The sequence below is a fragment of the Bos grunniens genome, chromosome 3, assembly GCF_055505025.1.
Source record: "Bos grunniens cultivar Pamir isolate PY7600 chromosome 3, Bosgru_T2T1.0, whole genome shotgun sequence".
In the NCBI taxonomy this organism is placed as follows: Eukaryota; Metazoa; Chordata; class Mammalia; order Artiodactyla; family Bovidae; genus Bos; species Bos grunniens.
Window position 1 is genome coordinate 90,678,349 of NC_141167.1, and position 20,864 is coordinate 90,699,212.

The window sequence follows — 20,864 nt, forward strand, 5'->3', positions numbered from 1 at the left end:
AAATAATAAGGTTAGAGCCATGTTTTTCTTATTTTGAATTCCTTTCCCAATCCTCCAATCCTACTAGCAGCTAGAGGTCTCAGGACTGAATGAATGCTTTCAGTGAATGACATAAATGAAAAACAAAATTAAAATGAGTGGCATAAGTATTTTCGTACTCTATCAAGTGTCATCATCAATTAGATCAGTATTCTTCCTTTTGAAAAATATTTCTACCTAATTTCTATTCAAAAGCACAGAAGATAAGTTTACAATTTCAGAAGCAAAAAACAAATGTCAATGAACACTGCAAATCTGTCCCTAGTATGCAAAAAGGGGACTATTAATGACTCCAAATGTCTTAGGGATAGAAAAAAGGAAACAAAATCATTTGCCTGGGTTTCCTTCAAAACAAACTTATTTTCCATATATTATATTTCAAACTTACTCATTGTTTAATTCTAAAGCTTGATAGGCTGCTTTGATTCGAGCTGGAGGATTCCTTTCTCTCCATGCCTTCTGCATAACTGTAGGAAAAACATTTCAAAAGGTAGATGAGATGGCAAACATAAAATATCTTATGCAAAACGTACAAAGAATGATTTATAAGAATAAACAAAGATTAAATAACATGTTCTTAAACATAAACAGCAAACTGGGGTGATGGCTCACATTAACCTTATGAAAAGTTTACAATAAATTTGGAAGCTTCACATAAAATAGAATAATATTATTTCTCTGATTTATATGAATAATAACATAGGTGGTACTCAGTCAAGTTAACTATATCATTATTATACATGAACATTTATATATCTAAATGTATATTAAAATTGATATCAGATTATAATTAATGAAATATTCTTGTTCTTTTATCCTTTTGCAAAGGTTCTATGGAACTGCTAAAAATACACAAAAACCTTAAAAACCAGAGTTTTTATCTAATCAAAGATTCAGTTCATAAAGAATGCTTGAATTTGTATTTTATATTAAAGGGGGGAAAAAAGGAATTAATTTAGGACACAGTACATTTATGGAAAATATGAGTCTCTACTAAGAGTCAAGAAAAGCCTGAATTAGTATCTCTCTGGAATAACAATATTAGTTTTGTTATCATTTACTATACCAAATTTAAAACTTCACATTAAGCAAAGTTTCTTTAAAATTAAACAAACAAATAAACAAAGAAGATCCATGAAACTATTTGGCCTATTTCAAGTTTGATAAGAAAAATAGAGAATCTATGAATGTTGCTTTTGGACAGAAACCTACAACTGTCCAGAAAGAATAATATGGAAAACGTTTAAGTTTTCCTTTGGAAACAAAATATTAGTCTTGGCTTAGAAATGGAGATAATATATTCTACTTGTGTAACAAAAATACATTTCTCATATCAAACATGTCACTAGCTAGCTGACAGCTAATGCTTCCTGAACTTGACAGACTGATGCAAGTCAGCACCCATATGATAATAACCAGGTAAAGAATAGCATTTTGCTTAAACATTAAAATATTACCTAAAAATCAAATATAATACTTAACTTGCCATTTTTAATGATGAGGCTCTCTTCCATAAGTTACATAATATTTTCAGGTCTAATTTTGACATTGAATTTTATTAACGATTTAAATGGTTACCTGGTACTCTAGCATATTAAGTATACATAGTAATTTATTTAACCAGTTCTCTTTTGATGGATAATTAATTTTTTGCTAATATAAAAATGATATAAAAACTATGATAAACATCTTTTAACATCTATCTTTGTATATACCTGGCCAAATATTTCATTTTTAGAAGTGGAATGGTTAAAAACATATGCATCTTTTAAAGGACTTTGGATATATATTCCCAAATTCCTCTCAATGAGATTGTATTAATTCACATTTTTTCCGGCAGTGCAAGAGAGTGACTATTTCCCCACTTCCTTAATAACCCTGAGTAGGAAAATCCCATGGACAGAGGAGCCTGGTAGGTGGCAGTCCATGGGGTCGCTAGAGTCAGACACGACTGAGCGACTTCACTTTCACTTTTCACTTTCATGCACTGGAGAAGGAAATGGCAACCCACTCCAGTGTTCTTACCTGGAGAATCCCAGGGACGGGGGAGCCTGGTGGGCTGCCGTCTATGGGGTCACACAGAGTCGGACACGACTGAAGCGACTTAGCAGCAGCAGCAGTGTCAATCTTTGCTAATTTAATACATGGAAACTATCTCACTTTCATTTGTATTTCTTCAATTTCTAACAAAGTCATCTAATCTACCATTAAGCATTTATTTTTTGTTATTCATATATTTTCAAATACTCTATCCAGCCCTATTATTCCTCACAACCAATGTAATTCTAAGCTAAAGAGGAAACAGGAAATAAAGAAGAGGAAGGAAAATATTTACTTCCCTCTAAAACAAGGTTTAGAAATCATTTAGTATTCAATGGTTGATTTAGTATTTAACTGTTGATTTATTACAGTCTTCAAAAGTTCTCTTTAAGAATTCACGATATGCTGAAGAAATAACACAAGCAGTTAACAATTTAATCAAATTTATCTATTTTTCAAGTTAAATAATATTCTAATATGCTAACAAGCAGAAGGGACTAACTACCATTCAATCTAAGACCAGAGGTCAGAAATATAAATGCCTTGAGACCTTGCAAAACTAAAGTACATGCACTGTCTAGAAGAGAGAATCACAGTTAAGGTCTAACTGATTACTGCCAAGTGGAAATGTGGGTCCATATTTTTCAACTTAAAATTGTGAAGCTGGAGTTTAATGTTAAATAGCCTCTTGATTATATCTGTTCACTGTCCTAAACAAACAAATCAATAGAGTAAGAACAAAAATCTACTAATTTAGTAATTACTAATGACAACAACTATTTCTGCTTTATTGACTATGTCAAAGCCTTTGACTGTGTGGATCACAATAGACTGTGGAAAATTCTGAAAGAGATGGGAATCCCAGACCACCTGACCTGCCTCTTGAGAAATCTGTATGCAGGTCAGGAAGCAACAGTTAGAACTGGACATGGAACAACAGACTGGTTCCAAATAGGAAAAGGAGTACATCAAGGTGGTATATTGTCACCCTACTTATTTAACTTCTATGCAGAGTACATCATGGGAAACACTGGGCTGGAAGAAGCACAAGCTGGAATCAAGATTGCCGGGAGAAATATCAATAATCTCAGATATGCAGATGACACCACCATCCTTATGGCAGAAAGTGAAGAGGAACTAAAAAGCCTCTTGATGAAAGTGAAAGTGGAGAGTGAAAAAGTTGGCCTAAAGCTCAACATTCGAAAACGAAGATCATGGCATCTGGTCCCATCACTTCATGGGAAATAGATGGGGGAACAGTGGAAACAGTGTCAGACTTTATTTTTGGGGGCTTCAAAATCACTGCAGATGGTGACTGCAGCCATGAAACTAAAAGACGCTTACTCCTTGGAAGGAAAGTTATGACCAACCTAGATAGCATTTTCAAAAGCAGAGACATTACTTTGCCAACTGTAGTCCGTCTAGTCAAGGCTATGGTTTTTCCTGTGGTCATGTATGGATGTGAGAGTTGGACTGTGAAAAAGGCTAAGCGCCGATGAATTGATGCTTTTGAACTGTGGTGTTGGAGAAGACTCTTGAGAGTCCCTTGGACTGCAAGGAGATCCAACCAGTCCATTCTGAAGGACATCAGCCCTGGGATTTCTTTGGAAGGAATGAAGGTCAAGCTGAAACTCCAGTACTTTGGCCACCTCATGTGAAGAGTTGACTCATTGGAAAAGTCTCTGATGCTGGGAGGGATTGGGGGCAGGAGGAGAAGGGGACGACAGAGGATGAGATGGCTGGATGGCATCACGGACTCAATGGATGTGAGTCTAAGTGAACTCCAGGAGTTGGTGATGGACAGGGAGGCCTGGCGTGCTGCAATGCATGGGGTCGCGAAGAGTCAGACACAACTGAGTGACTGAACTGGACTGAACTGAACTGAATGACAACAGTCAAGAGAAATTTGTCACATCACACATATAGGCACATTTTTCTTTTTTTAATATAAAACTATAGATATAAATCATTATATTTATATGCGTATCTATAAAGATCAATATGGAACCAATAGTCTATTTCTTGACTATCACTCATGGATAAAGTCTAGTTCAGTCTTAACGGGGATTTTTCATACCTCTAGAAGTACTACATAAAACTTTGCAATGACCAAAATGGGACACATAATTTTAAGAGAATCAACCTCTAAAGCTTCAACTTTATATGACTCTTTACTGTGTCTGATCTAATTGAAGAATGTTCCTCTGATTAGCCTATGTGTTACGCTGGTTTCTCTTTCCACAGGCTCCTTGCCTCACCCTGCTCCTTTAAAGATATATTACCTATTCCTACTTCATAAAAGAAAAGCTTACTTTTCACCCATCCTGAATCTTTCCAAGGTGCATTGCCCTAGAGTGTAAAAATGTACAGGTGCCTCAGGAACAAGTTTGGGTTTCGGAGCAACTGTTTTTAATCAAGAAACCTATAATAGAGATTTGTGTCTTCACTTATTTAACAGGGAAGCTCAGTATTAGAAATACAAGGGGGTACCCTCATGGCTCAGCTGGAAAAGAACCCACCTGTCAATGCAGAAATAGAGTACTCTGGCTGCTGGAAGTTCTGAATTCAAGTATATTGTAGAGTGGGGAGGGAGTAATAATTTTTACCAGATCCATTTATCAGCACCCTTTCTCCCCTTACTATCAAGCATGCACTGTCCCTAAGGGAAGGTTCTCATAGCAAGGCAAAGAAAGCATTAGTAAGGGATAATAAAGGCAGTAGAATCTTGTTTTGGCCAAGTGATAAGCTCAAGGCAAGGCTCCAAGACTTACCTATCTTTTCATCTTAGAATCTGAATTCAGAAGAGAGATGGTTGTCATAGGGATGAATGCTAACATGTCTCTTTGAATTTAAAAAATGAAGTCAGACTTCTCTGTCAGAAAGTATGTCTGACTCAGTTGACAGGAATGACAATGAGAACTCACCCAGCCAAATAGGTTATATGGAGGACCTTTTTCAAAGCTGGAAGAGCCAAACATGTAGCTCTATGAATTTGACAAACATATAAAGAACAAGATTCCATTTAGAACTATATGGTCAAAAGAAACTTACATTTTTAACAAAAAATTACACAAAACCGTTCAGGACTGGGGGAAAGAGACTCTTGGAGGGCACAAACAAAATCTTGTGCACACCAGAACCCAGACGAAAGGAGCAGTGACCTCACAAGGCTGAGCCAGACGTGCCTGTCAGTGTTTGAGAGTCTCCTGCAGAGGCATAGGTCAGAAGTGGCCTACTGAGGGGATGGGGCACTGGCAGCAGCAGCCCTGGGAGGTGTGTATTGGCATAAGTCCTTTTTGAAGGTTGCTAATAGCCCTACTTTTGAAGAAAGTAGGGAAAACCACCAGACCATTCAGGTATGACCTAAATCAAATCCCTTACGATTATACAATGGAAGTGACGAATAGATTTAAGAGACTAGATCTGATAGAAAGACTGCCTGATGAACTATGGACGGAGGTTCATGACATTGTACAGGAGACATGGATCAAAACCATCTCCAAGAAAAAGAAATGCGAAAAAGCAAAATGGCTGTCTGAGGAGGTCTTACAAATAGCTGAGAAAAGAGAAGTGAAAAGCAAAGGAGAAAAGGAAAGATATATCCATTTGAATGAAGAGTTCCAAAGAATAGTAAGGAGAGACAAGAAAGCGTTCCTCAGTGATCAGTGCAAAGAAATAAGAGAAAAACAATAGGATGGGAAAGACTAGAGATCCCTTCAAGAAAATTAGAGATACCAAGGGAACATTTCATGCAAAGATGGGCAAAATAAAGGACAGAAATGGTATGGACCTAACAGAAGCAGAAGATATTAAGAAGAGTTGGCAAGAATACACAGAAGAACTGTACAAAAAAGATCTTCATGACCCAGATCATCATGATGTGATGAGCCAGACATCCTGGAATGTGAAGTCAAGTGGGCCTTAGGAAACATTACTACGAACAAAGCCAGTAGAGGTGATAGAATTCCAGTTGAGCTCTTTCAAATCCTAAAAGATGATGCTGTGAAAGTGTTGCACCCAATCTGCTAGCAAATTTGGAAAACTCAGCAGTGGCCACAAGACTGGAAAAGGTCAGTTTTCATTCCAATCCCAAAGAAAGGCAATGCCAAAGCATGCTCAAACTACTGCACAGTTGCACTCCTCTCACATGTTAGTAAAGTAATGCTTAAAACTCTCGAAGCCAGGCTTCAGCAATACATGAACCGTGAACTTCCAGATGTTCAAGCTGGTTTTAGAAAAAGCAGAGGAACCAGAGATCAAATTGCCAACATCCACTGGATCATCGAAAAAGCAAGAGAGTTCCAGAAAAACATCTATTCCTGCTTTATTGATGATGCCAAAGCCTTTGACTGTGTGAATCACCACAAACTGTGGAAAATTCTGAAAGAGATGGGAATAGCAGACCACCTGACCTGCCTCTTGAGAAATCTGTATGCAAGTCAGGAAGCAACAGTTAGAATGGGACATGAAACAACAGACTGGATCCAAATTGGGAAAGGAGTATGTCAATACTGTATATCATCACCCTGCTTATTTAACTTGTATGCAGAGTACGTCATGAAAAACGCTGGACTGGATGAAGCACAAGCTGGAATCAAGACTGCTGGGAGAAATATCAATAACCTCAGATATGTAGATGACACCACCCTTATGGCAGAAAGTGAAGAAAGACTAAAGAGCCTCTTGATGAAAGTTAAAGAGGAAATTGAAAAAGTTGGCTTAAAGCTCAATATTCAGAAAACTAAGATCATGGCATCTGGTCCCATCACTTCATGGCAAATAGATGGGGAAACAATGGAAATAGTGGCAGACTTTATTTTTGGGGGCTCCAAAATCACTGCAGATGGTGATTTCAGCCATGAAATTAAAAGACGCTTACTCCTTGGAAGGAAAGTTATGACCAACCTAGACAGCATATTAAAAAGCAGAGACATTATTTTGCTAACAAAGGTCCATCTAGTCAAGGCTATGGTTTTTCCAGTAGTCATGTATGGATGTGTGAGTTGGACTATAAAGAAAGCTGAGTGCCAAAGAATTGATGCTTTTGAACTGTGGTATTGGAGAAAACTCTTGAGAGTCCCTTGGACTGCAAGGAGATCCAACCAGTTCATCCTAAAGGAAACCAGTTCTGAATATTCATTGGAAGATCTGATGTTGAAGCTGAAACTCTAATACTTTGGCCATCAGATGCTAAGAGATGACTCATTTGAAAAGACTCTGATGCTGGGAAAGATTGAAGGCAGGAGGAGAAGGGGACAACAGAGGATGAGATGGTTGGATGGCATCATCAACTCAATGGACATGAGTTTGAGTAAACTCCAGGAGTTGGTGATGGATAGGGAGGCCTGGCATGCTACAGTCCATGAGGTCACAAAGAGTTGGACACAACTGAGTGACTGAACTTAACTGAACTGAGTAGTCCTACCACAGAGCCTGTAGACTCCAGGAATTGGTTGCCTCAGGCCAAACAACTAACAGGGAGTGAGCAGCTCCTTATTGCAAAATTCAGGCTTATATTGAAGAAAATAGGGAAAACCACTAGGCCATTCAGGTATGACCTAAATCAAATCCCTTATGATTATACACTGCTGTCATGTCTGACTCTTTGCTACCTCATGGACTGTAGCTTGCCAGGATCCTACCAGCAGAAAATTGGATTAAAGATTTACTGAGCATGGCCCTGCCCACTAGAGAAAGACCCAGTTTCCCCACAGCCAGTCCCTCCCATCAGGAAGCTTGCACAAGCCTCCTGTCTTCAGCCATCAGAGGTCAGACAGAAGAAACAAGAACTATAATCCTATAGTCTCAAAAATAAAAACCACAATCACAAAAAGCTAACCAAAACGATCACATGGATTCACAGCCTTGTATAACTCAATAAAGCTATGATCCATGCCATGCAAGGCCACCCAAGATAAACAGGTGATAGTGGAGAGTTCTGACAAAATGTGGTCCACTGGAGAAGGGAATGGCAAACTACTTCAGCATTCTTGCATTGAGAATCCCATGAACATCATGAAAAGGCAAAAAGATATGACAGCAAAATATGAGCCCCGCAGGTCGACAGGTGTCCAATATACTACTGGGGAAGAGCAGAATACCAGCTCCAGAAAGAATGAAGAGACTGGGCCAAAGTGGAAATGACACTGAGTTATGGATGTGTCTGGTGGTGAAAGTAAAGTCTGATGCTATAAAGAACAATATCACATAGGAGCCTGGAAGATTAGGTTCATGAATCAAGGTAAATGAGACATGGTCAAGAAGGAAATGGCAAAGTGAACATCGACATCTTAGGGATCAGTGAACTAAAATGGACAAGAATGGGTAAATTTAATTCAGATGACCATTATATCTACTACTCTGGGAAAGAACCCCTTAGAAGAAATGGAGTAGCCCTCATAATCAACAAGAGTCCAAAATGCTGTATTTGGGTGCAATCTCAAAAATGACAGAATGATCTTGGTTCATTTCCAAGGCAAACCACTCCACATCACAGTAATCCAAGTCTATGCCTCAACCACTAAAGATGAAGAAGCTGAAATTGACTGGTTCTATGAAGACCTATAAGACCTTCTAGAACTAACACCAAAAAAAATAAATAAATAAACAGACGTCCTTTTCATTATATGGGATTGGAATACAAATGTAGAAAGTCAAGAGATATCTGGAGTGACTGGCAAGTTTGGTCTAGAGTATAAAATGAAGCAGAGCAAAGGCTAACAGAGTTTTGTCAAGAGAATGCACTGTCATAGCAAGCAGTCTTTCAACAACACAAAAAACAACTCTACACGTGGCATCACCAGAGGGTCAACACTGAAATCAGATTGATTATATTCTTTGCAACCAAAGATGAAGAAGCTCTATACAGTCAGCAAAAACAAGACCTGGAGCTAACTGTGGTTCAGATCATCAGCTCCTTACTGAAAAATTCAGGCTTAAATTGAATAAAATAGGGAAACTACTAGGCCATTCAGATTATGATTAGACAGTGCTCAGTCGTGTCTGACTCTTTGCTACCTCATAGACTGTATGTAGTCTTCCAGGCTCCTCTGTTCATGGGATCTTCCAGGTAAGAATACTGGACTGGATTGCCATTTCCTTCTCCACCTGGATCTTCCCAACCCTGGTGTCAAACCCAGGTCTTCTGTGTCTACTGCATTGCAGATGGATACTTTACCTCTGAGCCACAGGGGAAGCCCCAGTGAAAGTGACAAACAGAGTCAAGGGATTAGATCTGGTAGACAAGAGTACCTGAAGAACTACAGACAGAGGTTCATAACACTGTACAGGGCATGGTGACCAAAACCAACCCCAAGAAAAAGAAATGCAAAAAGGCAAAGTGGTTGTCTGATGAAGCTTTACAAATATGAGGCCTTACAAATAGCCAAGAAAAAGAAGAAAAGTGGAAAGAGAAAAGAGAAAAGGAAGTGGAAAAGTAGAAAAGAGAAAAGGAAAGATATATCCAACTGAATGCAGAGTTCCAGAGAATAGCAAGGAGAGATGAGAAAGCCTTAAGTGAACAACGCAAAGAAATAGAGGAAAATAATAGGATGGGAAAGACTAAAGATCTTTTCATGAAAATTGGAGATAGCAAGGGAACATTTCATGCAAAGATAAGCACAATAAAAGGCAGAAGAGATAAAGAAGAAGTGGCAAGATCTTAATGACCCAGATAACCACGATGGTGTGGTCACTCACCTAGAGCCAGACATTCTGGAGTGTGAAAGTGCCAACTCACTGGAAAAGACCCTGAAGCTGGGAAAGATTCAGGGCAAGAAGAGAAGGGGGCAACAAAGAATAAAATGGTTGGACAGCATCACTGACTCAATGGATGTAGTTTGAACAAACTCCAGAAGATAGTAAAAGATGGGGAAGCCTGGCCTGGTGCAGTTCATGGAGTCACAAAGAGTTGGACATGACTTAGCAACTGAACAACATAAAGTGATTGGGATGATTAAATTAGTATCTTTATATAAATTGCTTAGAACAGTGCTTCATATATAATAAGTATTATACAATTGTTAGCTATTATTAATGAAACTGCTTAAGACATCTGCAACATCAAAGCTATTCAATCATTTATAATTCCATCAAAGAATAAATATTAATATTTACAGTATACCAGGCAGTGTGTTAGATGATAAGGATTCAAAGATGACAAGTATAGTCTCTTATTTCCAAAGTTTCATACATTATTAGGGAGGACAAACATTAAAGCAACATCATAATATTAACAAATAAGTGTTCACAGTTGAATAAACTAACTAAAATTATTATACTGAGGTTTGGACTAAGTACTGTTGAACTGCAGAGAAGATCAGAGAAGGCTTCCCAAAGAATAATACTTTTAATTTTGAAGGATAAAAGTAGAAGCATAGATAAGGTGGAAAAGGGCAAAATAGTTGTGATAAAGATCCCTGTCAATCAGTCGGACACAATTCAGCAACAAAACAACAACTTTAAGCCAAATATTTAAGAGTCTCCATACTCACTTCTACAGAAAAGATTAGAGAGAACTAAACTCAGACACTTCTATGATCTTCCACAACTTTACAGTGTTTCTCTGAATTATGACTAGAATAAAATATACCCAATTTTTCTCCGCATGCTGTGCCCCAATGTTTAACTCTGCCTTACTCTTTTTTTTTTTTAAATGTATGATTTCAGGTGTTAATTTCCCCAACCAAAACTGGGTACACTATTCTCTGCATAAGCCATTGTTGGATTTGATCTGAAAGGTTTTTTAAGTTGTAAAAGAAGCAACTAATTTGTATAAAATAATTTAAATTCTGTATAAGACAAGAGACTATAATAATAACCTAGTTTACAATCATAATTAGTTTCAATTTATTCTGGGTTTCTTATCAATGATACAAACGACTCCAAGCCAAATAACTCTGTATAATAAATTACACTAAAAAACTTTGAAAATAATTTTAATGACTACTATTCACCCCAAGAACAGATATGACACATACCTGTATCTGAAGGACGTAAAAAGTCTGTGTCACAGGTGAAAAAGGTCTGATGGTCCTGAGCTGACAAATTCATGTCATAGTATGTAAGTGGCTCTTTACCAGTCACCCAAGTGTATCTTTACCAAAATACAAGAAAATATGTAAATTGAACGTGAGAGAGCATCAATCAGCTATAATAGACACTACTTAAAATTCAAAATTTACTACTACAAATTTTATTTAAGGACATTTCAAAAGCTTATTGTAATCAATAAAACAAAAGAGATAACCTACACAAACTACTTAGAGTACAATAATAAAACATCTAAAACCAAAAGGGAAAAGGCTAGATTATTCAACAAACAGTGCTTCAAAATTGAATCTGAATGGATAAAACAATTTGACTGAAACATATACCTCATTAAGTATACTTAAATTCTCAGTGAATTAGAATTAAATATGAAAAGTAAAACTACAAAGAAGCTAGAAGAAAACACCCTAAAACCCTCAGGAATTAATAGCAGATAACAAGCTGGCTAATAAATTAAAATAACTCATTTTTACTTTTCACCTATAAAATTGGCAAATATATGTCATCAAGAGTGAAGTGGGATATCGATTCACACATATTCCTGTTATAAATTGGTATTTACATTTCTCTTCCCAGAAATCAATTATGAAGTATCAAGAGTCTTAGCGCCACAACTACTGAAGCCTGCATGCCTAGCGCCTATGCTCCACAACAAGAGAAGCTACAGCGATGAACAGCCTGTGCGCCGCAAGGAAGAGTAGCCCCTACTTGCCACAATTAGCCTGGATGCAGCTATGAAGACTCAGCGTAAGCAAAACTTAATTAATTATTTTCAAAAGAGGCTTAAAAATATTCACATCTAGTTAGAGGATTGGCAAATGGAATTCCATTTTACCACTCTACTTTTGCTTATTTTTGAAATTTTTCAACATTAAAAGAAGAAAAAATTCAAAGGGAAGAAAAAAAACTGTTCACACCTTTTGACTCAGTAATCCTAGTGCTACAAATCTACCCTAAGAAAATAATCATATATGTGAATAAATATTTATATATAAAAATATCCTTCTAGAGTAATTGTTAACAGTGAACTATAATCTGTAAGTTATATATGGTACCTCTACAATAAAATATAGTACAACTGTTAAAATTCACGTTTTGAAGAAATTTTGTGGGAAATTCACATATGGTGAATTTCATATATTATGATGTTCAAGTTTTGTTTCTATATACACATATATAGAAGAGAGTCTTGATGGAAACACTAATAGCAGTTGTCTCTTCATGGTAGAAAAAGGTGATTTTTTTTTTTTACTTTCTTTCTATACATCTCTTTATTTTCCAACTTTCTATGAATAGGTATGTATTTTGCAATCAGAAAAGGCATTTTAAAAGCACATTATATATATATGATCAAAGATTTTTAAGTTATTTAATAAGTTGTCTTGCTATTTAAAGTTTTTAGCTATTTTGCGAGAAATTATCATGAAGAAAAAAGAAAAAGCAAACACTTGTTCACTTAGCAAAGTTTGGTACACATTCTAAAATCATAAAAAAATTTAACAATCTATATTAATCCCAAAATGATTTGAAGCAGTTAAAAAAATATATGTATAGTATCAATAACTTAGGGCTTCCCTGGTGGCTCAGCAGTACAGAATCCACTTGTAGTGCAGGATATGTGGATTCAATCCCTGGGTCAGGAAGATCCCCTGGAGAAGGAAATGGCAACCCACTCCAGAATTCTTCCCTGGGAAATCTCAGGGACAGAGGAGCCTGGCAGGCTACAGTCCACGGGGGTCACAAAAATCAAACACAACTTAGCAACTACACAACAAAACAACAAATCAATAACCTAAATTAGAAGCAAATTTTAAAAGACTCAATAAAGTAAAACAAGGATTGAGCCATAAAATGGCCCACAGCAAAGAGTTCTATAAATTTGCTAAAGGTGGGCTATAATACAAGTCTAAGCTTCCCAGAACCACACAATAATTACCAATGCATTTTATACTTTCCCATTAAGAAAGAAGCATTAAGAGTTCAAAAAGAAGCATTAAGAATTCCTTATCCTGGGCTTCCCTGATGGCTCACTGGTCAAGAATCCGCCTGCCAATGCAGGCATGGGTTCAATCCCTGACCTGGGAAGATCCCGCAGGCCACAGAGCAACAAAGCCTATGCACCACAACAGTTGAGCCTTTGTTCTAGATCCCAGGAACCACAACTACTGAGTCCATGTGCCACAATTACTGAAGCTTGTGCACCTAGAGCCTGTGTTCCACAAGAGAAGCCATGACAATGAGAAGCCAGCACACCACAACTAGAGAAAAGCCCACGCAGCAACAAAGATCCAGCATAGCCAAAAGTAAATAAATAAGTAAAATTATAAAAAAGAGTTCCTTATACTAAGATAAGAAATTTCTCTTTAAGATTTTCATGAAGTAGATACTAGATAACAAGAATAATAGCCTAAAAGGTTTTTAATAAACACAGTGAGAAGTTCAAGGACCTGTTTCTTGCAAAATCCCTTAATATAGGCTAATTACATCTATCAGAAAAGGCTAGCTTTGACTTCCCAGGATGTGACTGTTCTACACTATCAAGTACTTATGCACAGGGATTACTGCTTAATCATTTTGCATCCCCGTCTTTTTGTACAACGTCCACATACAGTAGACATAAACTATTTCTTGTTCAATGAATTAAATGACATACCCCATGCTATTCCCAGGTAAAACACAGCCCCTTTCCAAACAAATAAATTTATCTTTTGTCATAAGTTTCAAAAGTTTTCTCATTTAGAGTAAAAACCAGAAGAGCAATGGACACAATAGTGTAGCCAGGGAATGGCAATATAAAATACAATATAAAAATAGTATACCCTGTACTGTTGCACAAATGAAATTTATATTCACATTCAGATTGATATCTTCTAGTAAACTGTCAAATAACTGTCAAATTTGAAATTGAGCACATATGCACAGGAATATGCTGACATTTATAATTTTTCTTAACCTCATGAATTCTTTGAAAAGGCTTTCTGTCATAAACCAAGGACCAAATGTACACTTATTATATATCACAAACATGGCTTGAAGCAATGTTTCTCATGATAAAAGTAAACATATTCAAGATGCAGAAAATTAAACTCTGGGCTAATCATTTTACCTTATGATATATCCGTAACTCCAACTAGAAGAGCTATGATAATCTGTAATCTGTAATTATGATATATCTGTAAAAATAAATGTTTCCATAATACTTTTACTCTAAAACCAATGCCACAATTATACTGAAAGCAAAATGTAATACCTCCTATATTCTGCTCCTCTGAAAAGATTTAGAGGATTTCTCCATACTTTACATTCTAAAAAAAACAAAGAGAAAAAGGGGGAAATTAAGACAGTTTAATCTAATGTAGTTAAATACTAATTTAGCCAACATGGTAAGCATAATGCTGGCCACGTATAACACAAAGATGAATAAAGCATGTATCATCCCTGCTGTCATGCAGCATGTAATCAAATATAGTTATTCCCTTATTTCTGCCTCCGTAGCCTTTGGTCCACAATTCAAGTATAGCACTTACCATATTACAAAGTGACTATCTGTTTGGTTTTCAGGTTTCTCCCTTTAAAATACAAGCTTTTAAAACTTTGTTCATGTTTGTATTTCTAGAACCTACCACAGAATCTGAACTAACTTGTTTAACTGAATTACATGTGGCATGAGAATCAGTTATGTAAACTATCACCTAAACTGTGTGCAAAGTGCTATGGTAGAGAGCTGTTCTGGTCTAAGAATAAAAAGGAAGTGATTAAGTTTGCTCTGGAGAAATAAGGGGAGACTTTGGAAAGGAGGTGACATTTAAACGTTGTTTTTGTTGTTGTTTAGTCATTCGATGGACGTGAGCCTGAGCAAGCTTCGGGAGTTGGTGATGGACAGGGAAGCCTGGCATGCTGCAGTCCATGGGGTCGTAAAGAGTCAGACATGACTGAGCGACTGAACTGAACTGAGTCACTAAGTCATGTTGGACTCCTTGCAACCTCATGGACTGTAGTGCGCCAGGCTTTAAACTTGAATCCTTTAAACTTGAACCACTGTAAAAAATGAGTAGAAGGTTGCCAGATGAAGAACATTCTAAGAAGTAGTATTAGAAAATCACACAGCATAGTTCAATTAGAGTACATGGAGGAAGATTAAAGTACACGGTAGAAGGTGAGAGGGCTGCCGTGATGGCTCAGATGGTAAAGAACCTGCCTGCAATGTGGGAGACCTGAGTTCGATCCCTGGGTTGGGAAGATGCCCTGGAGAAAAGAAAGCCAACCCACTTCGGTATTCTTGCCTGGAGAATTCCAGGGACAGAGAAGCCTGGCAGGCTATAGTACATGGGTTGCAAAGAGTCGGAGATGACTGAGTAACACCTAAGAAGGTGAGGAGAGATGTAAATGAGGCTACAGAACAGACTGGGGGAAACTGATGAAGGCGCTTATATACTACATAAAGAGCTTAGATATTGTTCTTAGTAAGAAGCCATCAAATGTTTATAAATAGAAAGATAACAAATATCAGGTCTCTGTTTAGATCAGCAGTTGTCAAAGTACCATGCATGGAACTGCAAACTAACAACACATTTCATAATAAATGAGAAGGCATTATTTGCCTTTTTAACTTTTTGAGTGAGTGAAGTCGCTCAGTCGTGTCCGACTCTTTGCGACCCCATGGACTATAGCCTACCAGGCTCCTCCGTCCATGGGATTTTCCAGGCGAGAATATTGGAGTGGGTTGCCATTTCCTTCTCCAGGAGATCTTCCCAACCCAGGGACTGAACCCAGGTCTCCTGCATTGTAGGTAGACGCTTTACCATCTGAGCCACCCTGAGAGTGAGGGCGTCCTTAAATTTTGTGCCCCAAGCATCTGACTTGCCTCACACTAGTGCAAGTCCTGCAAAGTTGGGCTGACGGTACAAAATCAATGGTTTGTAAAACTGCCAGTATTTTAAACTAGTAGTAATTGGTTCCTCACCCCTAATCTAGTAAACAGGCAAAAAAATATGAAAGTTGTCTTCAATATAAGCAATTGTTTTTTGAGCTGAACTAACTTTTTTTTCCGTGGAGTATCACTTTTATCTGAAAGAATCACCAAGAGACAACTTTATGATTATTCAGATAAATACCTAGCAGACATTTTTCTGAATGGTGAACAAAGTAGGTCTGCCAAATTCAAGGAAGAAAAAACAGTACTTGCTGCTGATGATAAAATTTGAACTTTCAAGTACACATTGGAATTTTGAAAAACTTGTATTAGTTACCATGAACTTGACAATTTCCCAATACTTAAAGGCTTTTCTGTGAAATTAGTGGTGATATTAATAAATCTCATTTTTAAAAACTAACAATGTATCAATATTTGGAAGACAAACATAACTAAGGGAATGAGTATTTTCTAAATGAACAATGAAAGACCCATTCAAAATGGGACACCAAGGGATTTTAATGTAACAGAACACGAAGAGCTAATTGGTATAGCATCAGATTCCATACTCCAACTAAACTTTAAGAAAGTATCTCTCAGTAAATTTTGCTGTTGTATTAAAAAAGAATATCCACAACTTTCTGAAAAGGTTATTAAACTATTCTTCCCTTTTCCAACTATGCATCTGTGTGAGAACAGATTTTCTTCATAGATGTCAACCAAAACAACATTTCACAACAGGCAATGCCAGAAGCAGATATGAGAATAAGCTATTTTTTTTTAAGCTAGATAATAAAGAGATTTAAATGAATGTAAAGCAATGGCAGTCTTCTGATTAAAATTTCCTATTTGGGGAAATATAATTATTTTTCATGATATGTGTATTAGCTCAGGTTGCCCTAACTAAATACCATAGGTTGGGTATAATTATATTAGAGGTTAGAACTTCAACACATGAATTTGAGGTGGGAGAGAGACACAGTTCAGTTCATAGAAATATGTTAACATGCAATGGGTTTCTGTTATTTTTAAAATAATTAATAAGTATTGTTAAAATTTGTTTCAATTTCTAATATGGTAAATACTGGGCATATAATCACTATTTAAACAAAAGCTCTGTGAGGTACTCAGTCATTTTGAAGAGTATAAAGATTCCTGGTTTGAGAACCACTTTCTTATAGTAAGGGGAGAGAATGTGCTAAAAGGAGAAGTATCATAGGCAAGGAAACTAGTTAGGATGCACAGCAATAATCCAGGAAAGAGATATTTAAGGCCCAGATACGGGGCAATGAATGCTGAACTAAAAGAAGGTAGAACAGAGTCAAGGTAATTTTTGAGGGGAAAACAATGAGGGTCAATAGTCTGGAGAAGAAAGGGGAAATAAAAGAGCTATTATCTAAAACAATTCAAAGGTTTCTCTTATGGAAATTAATAGATTTTAGGATTGTGGAGAGTATCTATTGAAAGAAAATTAGCAGCTTCACTTTGGACTGTAAGCTTAGGATTGCTGAGGGACATCAAAGGTGAAGATTTCTAGCAGAGTTAGAAATGTGAAAGTGAAAGTGAAGTCGCTCAGTCGTGTCCAACTCTTTGCAACCCCGTGGACTGTAGCCCACCAGGCTCCTCCATCCACGGGATTCTCCAGGCAAGAATACTGGAGTGGGTTGCCATTTCCTTCTCCAGGGGATCTTCCTGACCCAGGGATTGAACCCAGGTCTCCCGCATTGCAGGCAGAGGCCTTAACCTCTGAGCCACCAGGGAAGAGATCTTGAGGGCAGAAATTTAAAATTGGCTCTCCCAATATATATGTCTATGGAAGACAATATTATAGAATAAGATGCAGATACCCAGGGAGAGAAAGTGGAACCAAAGAACTTTGACTCAGTCTCACAATAGGGTGTAAGATCGTATAATGAATGCATTATTGTTATAATTATTTACAACTGGACTATGACAGATCTATGTCATATTCATTTTAACATGCCTTATTCTTGAGAGCTTGTTTGGAGGTTCTAGCAGGGGAGCGCAGCTACTCATATATCCTTGACCAAAGACCAGTCCTCCTCTCTCAGGGATGGTCATACAATTCCACCGAGCACGCAGCTTTGGGAGGAATGCACATGGAGCAGTGAGGGAGGAAGGGGACACCTGCCTAGCCAGCCAGATAAGCTGAATCAACCCTGGTGACCAATGGGGTGACAGATGTCGCAACCAGATCACCCTCACATCCAAAATGCCTTATTCTTAAGAGTTTTATAATTATTTTATGAAAGGGGAGAAAGGAGAAGAGGAAAGAAAATTACCAGTATTCCTTCCTGTACTTCCTGAATGGCTGTCAACCCCATCCCTACTAATCCTGGTCAACTCCCACTCACACTTTATGGCTCAGTTTAAATGGTTCTTTCTCAGAAAACTTCCCTGACCACACATAAAAAGTGCCATCAATTTCACTCAGGTAGTATTTTTCTACTAAACTAATATAAACTTCATGTTTGGTTTACTGAACAAATGAGACATTATGGCATTCTACAGAATTAACTCATTTGTATTATTACCATATGATTTTAACCTACACCAAATGAAAGTGAAAGTGAAGTCACTCAGTCCTGTCCAACTCTTTGAGACTCCATGGACTGTAGCTTACCAGGCTCCTCTGTCCATGGGATTTTCATACCAAATGAAAGGAACAATAATCCAAAAATGTCACTTCTATTTGGCTTCAAAGATTTTATTTTCCTAATTGTATAATTACTAGATACATATATACGAATGGTCTACAATTTAAGTATGACAACATAATATTCATACATTGATAATAGATTTTGATGTCTTTGTAAATATACTGACAAGAAAAAATATTTTTCCTAACTTCGCTCTCTTGGCTGCTGTTGCTGCTAAGTCACTTTAGTCGTGTCTGACTCTGTGCAACCCCATAGACGGCAGCCCACCAGGCTCCTCTGTCCCTGGGATTCTCCAGGCAAGAATACTGGAGTGGGTTGCCATTTCCTTCTCCAATGCATGAAAGTGAAAAGTGAAAGGGAAGTGGCTCAGTCATGCCTGACTCTTCGCGACCCCATGGACTGCAGCCTACCAGGCTCCTCTGTCCATGGGATTTTCCAGGCAAGAGTACTAGAGTAGGGTGCCAACTGCCTGCTCTCTTAGCAGAGATGGCTAATTGTCTCTGTTCTCTCCTTTATCAGCAATAAGATCCCCTTATCACCTGGGCACATGTACATTGAGAAAATGATTACAATTTCTAACCTCCCTTATACCTAGTTCTAGCCATTTGATAAAGATCTGACCAGTAGAAAGTAAGTCAAAATAGTATGTAACACTTCTGGGAAGAATCCTTGGCTGCTATGGGGAAAGTGTCTTTCTCCTGGCCTGTTCTCCTTCCTCCTGACTAGAATGTGGACATGATGGCTGAAGCCAGAGTGACTGTCTGGGAACACAAGGAAAAACTGCACAGGAGATGGCAGGCTAATAAAACAGAAGGAGTCCAAAAAAAAATAGGAGTCTAGGTCTCTGATGATCATTGCTCTCCATATCAGCCATTAAACCTATATTTAAAGGAAAGACAAACTTCTATTGTTAAATGTTTTCTATCTGCCACGGTCAAACACAATCTTAACTATACAGCTCTGAAAACACATTTCATTTCACCTGACAAATTCTGCCTGCTGGTTTCGCTCTCTCTGTTGTTGGAAGGAGAACCTGGCTCTGAAATGCTGCTTTCTGTTCCTCCCATCAATGGTCGCAAATGGCTTACAGAAACTTGCTCAATAAAAGATGTGCCATGCTTATGAAAGTACCACCATTCAAATATCTGTGACAAAGAGAAAATATCTTTCATTTAAAACAGAACTGATCAGCAGATATGAGCTCAAGTCAAAACATTCTCTCAAGACGTTCCTGTTTAATTCAGTCTTTTAAATGTACTTTCCTTCCAAAAAACAAACCAAATACAAGATTCCCTGATAACACATACCAAGCCGAGGTAAAATGCCTTTTTGTAGCTTTTTTTTTTCTTTTTATAGCTTTGTCATACAATTCAGACAAGCTTAGGCAACACTAGAAGAAATGTCTGTAAATAAAGCATTTAAAAAATAATAAGTGTCTAAGCTATTAATAATATGTTACAATGTCATTTTAGTCTATCTGTAGCACAATTAAAAGAAAAATAATTTTGAAACAATTAATATGATGTGCTTAACCACTAGACTAGGGTTAGAATTCCCACAGTGACTCCCAATTCAGCTATACTTTAGCTGTGTGTTTTGTATAAGTCACTTATATTCTCAGAGCCTCAACGTCCTATCCAGCAAATATGGTTAACAAGAATTAGAAGTTCCTCTGAACAATAAAATACTAATCCAGTATTTGGCAGTACTATTAATGTAGGTTAAGAGTCAAGTTGCTTCCCATATTGAACTATTTAAAAATCAGGATATTCCTTTCTGTTTCCACAGTTTATCGCTATTATAAGAGGAAATCTAAAGCAGCTCTCTGTGTTGAATTAGCAGAGTGTTTCATATTTGGATACTCCAGCCTTTTCAACTCCTTTTGCTGGCTTCTTTGGGTGTGAGCTTTAAACGACATGTCCAGAGGGAATTTTTCCTGATTCCACAGAATGGAAAACTATTTTATGCGCTCCCATAGGCTCTTTTTTTCCTTTCAGAGTAATCTTTGTACTCGTAATAACTAAACAACTGGCTTTGCTGCTATTCTTCAAGCTCCCAAGCACACCTCTTCAGGTAGAAATAACACAGCACAACTAGCTTCCTCATTTCAGGTGGTAAAAGAAATTATAAATAAACTTTGCTAA

At 37.3% G+C, this 20,864-nt stretch overlaps 1 protein-coding gene across 50 annotated transcripts in view; it reads right to left on the reverse strand.

Annotated features, from left to right (window-relative positions):
• Positions 1-20,864, reverse strand: part of ST7L (suppression of tumorigenicity 7 like) — a 169,423-nt gene that overhangs the window by 143,933 nt on the left and 4,626 nt on the right. For 40 of the 50 annotated variants that reach the window (XM_086391848.1, XM_086391860.1, XM_086391856.1 and 37 more), the window contains 4 exons: positions 19,703-19,865; positions 14,378-14,432; positions 11,058-11,173; positions 428-506 (listed from right to left, as the gene is read on the reverse strand). In XM_086391848.1, the coding sequence (XP_086247974.1) occupies positions 428-506; positions 11,058-11,173; positions 14,378-14,432; positions 19,703-19,865 (413 nt within the window). The remainder of the gene's footprint in view (positions 1-427; positions 507-11,057; positions 11,174-14,377; positions 14,433-19,702; positions 19,866-20,864) is intronic. The other 10 variants (XM_086391879.1, XM_086391878.1, XM_086391881.1 and 7 more) reach the window with 3 other exon arrangements.